The 5,880-nt window shown below is 22.6% G+C and overlaps 1 protein-coding gene across 1 annotated transcript; it reads right to left on the bottom strand.

The window, feature by feature from the left end:
- Positions 1 to 1,215: 1,215 nt before the first annotated feature.
- On the bottom strand, positions 1,216 to 5,667 carry LOC113363017 (zinc finger protein 501-like). The gene is made up of 6 exons (XM_026605508.1): positions 5,404 to 5,667; positions 5,042 to 5,338; positions 3,189 to 3,345; positions 2,979 to 3,094; positions 1,417 to 1,613; positions 1,216 to 1,348 (listed from the first exon to the last, which is right to left on the bottom strand). The coding sequence occupies exons 1-6, from the start codon at positions 5,665 to 5,667 to the stop codon at positions 1,216 to 1,218; spliced, it is 1,164 nt and encodes a 387-aa protein (XP_026461293.1).
- Between the last annotated feature and the right edge of the window lie 213 nt (positions 5,668 to 5,880).

Below are 5,880 nucleotides of genomic sequence, written 5' to 3' on the forward strand. Positions count from 1 at the left end.
TTAAATATAAAATGCAGTACTATATATAAACAAATAAATAATATATAATAAAAAATATGAAGTATAAATAATAATAAAAAGAAGTATATATAATAAAATATTTAATTTAAAAGTAATAAGTTGTAAGAATCATTGTTATGGAATCGTTTTTATAAAAATTTACTCCACAAACAAAAATCTTTCAAGTTTTTCGCATTCAAAATCTAAATAGATAAATAAATAGATAATAAAGTAAATTGAATAAAATAATAAAGTATATAAATAAATATTATGAAGTATATAGTTAAGTAATGAAGTATGGTTACTTCATATATAATAAAGTAAAATATATAAATTAATAAAATAAATAATGTATAAATAAATAAATAATACATAAATAAATAATAAAGTTAGTATGTAAATGAATAAATGTAAATGTAATAAATAATAAGCATGTAATAAATATAAACATAATATGTAATTAGGTAGGAGTAAATAAATGAAAAAAATGTAAATATTGATAATAAATGTAAGTATAAATATCTTAGATAAATAATAAAAATGTAAATGAAAAGGAAATGTAAGTGTAAATGTAATATAAAAATTAAAAAATATAAAATGAATAAATAAATAAATGTAAATGGATAAAGAAATAACAATGTAAATGTGATAAAAACTTAAATAATAAATATAAAGGTAATAAATAAATTATAAAGTAAATGTAATGAATAAAAATGGAAATGTAAATGTGGATGCTTTTTTAATAAAGAAATGTAAATGTAAAAAGACAATGTAAATAGGAATTTAAATGAAATAAATGTAAATGTAGACACATAAAAATATAGAATATAAATGTAATAAAAAATGAATAACAAATGCACATGCATGAATAAATAAATGTAATAATATATATGAAATGAAAGTAATATGAATGTAATAAATAAATGTAAAGTATGTATAAAAAAAAGTATATACATAAATAATAAAGCACTACACAAATAAATAAAGTACATAATTAAAAATAAAATGCAGTAAATATATAAACAAATAATAATATATAAATAAATAATGAAGTATAAATAAATAATAAAAAGAAGTATATATAATAAAATATTTAAATAGTAATAAGTTGTAAGAATCATTTTTATAAAAATTTACTTCACAAAACAAAAATCTTTCAAGTTTATTATGTGTTTGTGTATATAAAATTATCTGTAAAATTATTAAATAAACAACTCACAAACCTTTAATGCCAGTGTGCACAATTTTATGCTTAGCTAAATCCTCTTTCCTCATGAAGGTCTTATCACACTCATCGCACTCCAAAGGCTTTTCACCTTCATGGATAAACCTTTCGTGAAGACGAAGTCTGAAATCACAAACATAACATAAAATATATACTTATACATAAAATCATACAAATTTTATTATCCTTACCTGCTTTTTCTATTGAATGCTTTCCCACAGACCTGGCAAACATATCCGTGTTCACCTGTATGATGGAAAAGATGAGCCCTTAATTGAGTCGATTGAATAAATGTCTTTCCACAATAGTCACACTTGAAAGGCTTATCCATAGTATGTGTTTTTAAATGCCTGTTGAGAGTCTCTTTAGCCCCAAACCGATTGTGACACTAGATAAAAAAAAAAAATGGTTTAATAAAAAATATATAAATCATGTACAGTGCAAAGAATATTTATTCAGAATACAATTTAAATCTTGTTGATGCATTTATATATATTTACCTAACGAGCAATCCAAAAACAATTGTCCAAACTATCAGCATGTAATAATAAATCATACAAATTTTTATATTAATAATTGGCAAAGAGGAAAATATAGAAAAGTACAATTGTAAAAAAAATGGTAAAACAAAAAAAAATCAACTTGCACATTTTTACAGATTTGATTTAAATGAATATTTTTGCAACCTTAAAATTGATCTTTATCAGATTTTAAAAAATCTGTTTTGAATGAATATTTTTGCAATATTTAAGTTTTACTATCAAATTTAAAAAAATTTATATCAATGAATATTTTTTAATAAATTTTCTATCACACCTTTACAAACTTAAGTTTTTAATGAACATCTTTGTAAAGTTTTAGCACATTTTCGCTTCGTTTTTAATAAATATTTTCAAAATGTTTAATATTTCCTGTCACATTTTAAATTTATGTTATAAATGAATATTTTTTATCGCACTTTTAAAAATATTAAAGTTTTAAATAAATATTTTTGCAAAAATTAATAAATTTAATTTAAAGAAATTTGCAGTTTTTATCTATTACATGTTTAATTTTAATTTATCAAATGTTTAGCTAACTAATTACTATCATTACACTACTTCTCATAGGCCTATAATATTTTAAGGGTTTCAGGACAACTATCAATTATACTACCATGCAAACTTTGTATAAAATTTGGTAGAAAAACAATTAAAACATTAACAATCCTTATTAAGAACACTTTTGTTAAATTGTGATAGAAAATAATAAAAAATTGCAATAATATTCATAGCCTAAATGGTCACCAGGTTCAGCCTTAAAATAAATTTGAAAAAAAAAAATGAAATGACTTTGTAGAAGAATTAATAAAAAATACAAAAATGTTCATTAAAAATTTATAAATTTGTACATGCCACATGTCCATCTTAAAAAAAATCATTGAAAACTTTCAAAGTTGTAAAAATGTGGTAGGAAAAAAACTAAAATTGTATAAATATTCATTAAAAGTTTATAAACTTGTAAAATTGTGATAGAATTTTTTTTTAATTAAAAATTATTCATAGAATTCATTAAATTTGTAAAAATAACCACAGAACTATTAGCACACCTACAGAGAACATGTTGTAGATAAGTTATTATAATTCAAACATTTCTCATAAGCCTATAATATTTGAAGAATTTATTACAACATTATCAAAGAATGTTTTATCAAATTCCCAGGAAAGTAACCAGTAGATTCTCCTTGAAAACCAAAACAAAAATAAATACTTACCATTTCACATTCGTAAGGGCGCTCTCCTGTGTGTGTCCTCATGTGTTTCTTCAAAGCATTCGACGAGGAGAACTCTTTATCACAATCTTCAACTGTGCAAGGGAATGGACGCTCACCTTAAAGTAAAAAGCATAATTAAATTAATTTATAAGATACAAAATATAAATATATTATCTTTCTTTCTATAATGTATTATTTTTTTATTATTACCAGTGTGTGTCCGGACATGTACATTGTAGACAGTCGTGCCAAAGAATATCCTGTTGCAGTACTCGCATTTGTGTTGCTTTTTTGGCTTTGCTTCACCCATATGTGCCCTTAGGTGCTCTCGTAAGTTGTCTTTTCTTGAGAACTCACGACCACAAACCTAGACAATAATAATTTCATAATAAAAGTATGGTTGCAATTGCAGCTAAGAAAGCTTTTCTTTGATTTTGTTATAAAAGTAAATTTTAGTTTCAAGTGTTGACAAATTTTAAAAACTAACATGTCTCTTGACTATTTTACAAGATGCTTTATATCTAGTTTATTTAATATGATATTAAATATATATATATTATTAAAAGGTTCCTAAAGTTCACAATAAATGTGTATATATGTAAATTGTATAAACAATGTCAATTTGTTAAAGATAATTTAATTTATTAAAGAATTATATTAATTATATTTGAAACATCACAAATGTGCTAAAATCAATATAAATTAATAGAATAATTATTGAAAATATCAATGCTTTAAAAGAAGGTGTTAAAATTTAAAGTATACAAAATTTTATACAAAAAATTAATTTATGAAAAATATTGAAACAAAGTAAAAAGTATGAATATTAATATACAATAAAATGATAAAATTTAATAGGTAACATAATAAATAATTCTATTATAAACAATATAAAAAATATTAATATAAAAATTAACAGATTTAATTAAAAATATCAAGTCAAGTATAATATTAAAAGAAATGTTTAAAATTAACATTAAATTAAAATGAGAAATGTGATAAAATGAGATGCAAGAAATAAATTGTCATATTAATGAGTAACAACAAATTAAAATATCGATTATTTAAAATATTGAAAATATATAAAATGTTAAAATTTAATAATAAGAATTAAATATTTAACAGAATAAAAAAATGACAAAACATGCAAAAAAATTATTCAAATTTAATGAACATGATAATTTGTTTAAAAATTAATAAATTCAGTTCAAATGCATAAAAAATATTAAAACAAAGCAAATATACAAAAAATAATAATAAAATTAAACAGTATTAAAATTATTAATAAGCATACAAAAAAATGAAAACCAAAAAACATTAAGTCTAATGAAATTAAACAAGTAAAAAACAAATAAAAAATTAAAAAAATAAAATGATTTACAATATTATAAATATTAGTAAAATACTCTGAAATAAATTAATTTCATTACAATTAAACGAAAAGAATGAAAAGTAACAAAATAAAAGTATTATTAGAAATATATGAATAAATGTTAAAATTCAACAAAAACTTTGAATAAAATTTAGTAGAATAAATAAAAAAAAGTATCCAATATATGAGAATGTACAAAAATGTTTAAATTCATTAAGGTTTTAATAAAAATCATTGCATAAGTTAGAAAATAAAAAGATGGAGAAGAGTGTCAATTTGTTGACATTTCATAAAAATTCAATAAATCTTAATATATAATCGATAATAAATATTAAATTGAAATTTAATAACCAGCACTATTAAAATTAACAAAGTGGTAAGGTTTATTGAAAGTAAATCATTCAAAAAGTATTAAAAATGTCTATGATATAAAAAAGGTTAAAATTAAGAAAAAAAAAACATTGAAACAACCAAATTAAATCTAAATAGTTTTAAAACAATTAAAATGTAGCATAAAGAATAACTAAAACTAAATATACAAAGAATTATTGAAATTTTATAAAGATATTAAAAACTTTATCATAATCTAAAATCCAATAGTTTAAATTTGCATTAGAAGTTTCACTTCACAAACAATGCAGACTCGAACAAACATGATATAAAAAAAAACTATTTTACATTTAACCCTTACCTCACATGGAAGACTTAACCTAGGTGTTCCATTACACCCAGTCTGCTGCAAATGCCTATCCAAGTGATACTTCCTAGTGAAAGTCTTTTCACACTGCGGACAAACAAACAGAGCCCCTTTTCCTACACCATGATCCATGGCTCTATGTCTATTCAGAGTCGACTGATCTTTGCAGGTGCAAGAGCACTCAGGACACCCATAAGTTGGAATGACAGCATGCAGATTTGCAATGTGCTTTTCAAGACTTGAATTTGTTGTGAAGGTTTTGGGACACATGAAGCACTCATGGGGACCATTCTAGATAAAATATTAAAATTAGTAACAAAATGTGATAATGTTATATCATGTGTGTACATTATTACTTTGTGTTGTTTTTTAGGCAAGTCTCCACAGCAAAAGCAAGGTTCATCCGTAATTGGATCATCATTTTCGTCATCTTCTTCAACACAAAGCAAATCATATTCGGTAATCCCTTCAGTGCCACCAGCAATGGGGCTACAATTGTGTTTGAAGATTTTAAGCGAGTCTCGATTGATAAAGGTTTGCCTGTACAGAACCTTATGTGTCTTTTTACACCCTAAAATAGAAATGGTAATAGTAGTGGTAAATGATGGTAATAATTGCATTTTATTGTTTCAACTTATTTGCAACTTACTCTTGCAGAAACAAAAAAATTTTTCACTTTTTCCACTTGTCACCCTGTTGTCATCGGGAGCACTGGATGTTTCTTGAGACATCTTCATAAATGTATTTATTGCTGAAAATAATTGATTAGATAAGTAGATATTATTGTGTAATAATGCATTTCATGCGGTTTTAATAAATAACCAAAGTACAAG

This window comes from Ctenocephalides felis, unplaced genomic scaffold, assembly GCF_003426905.1.
Source record: "Ctenocephalides felis isolate EL2017-DRISC unplaced genomic scaffold, ASM342690v1 CF-g0.4_SCAFFOLD_00845, whole genome shotgun sequence".
Classification (NCBI taxonomy): Eukaryota; Metazoa; Arthropoda; class Insecta; order Siphonaptera; family Pulicidae; genus Ctenocephalides; species Ctenocephalides felis.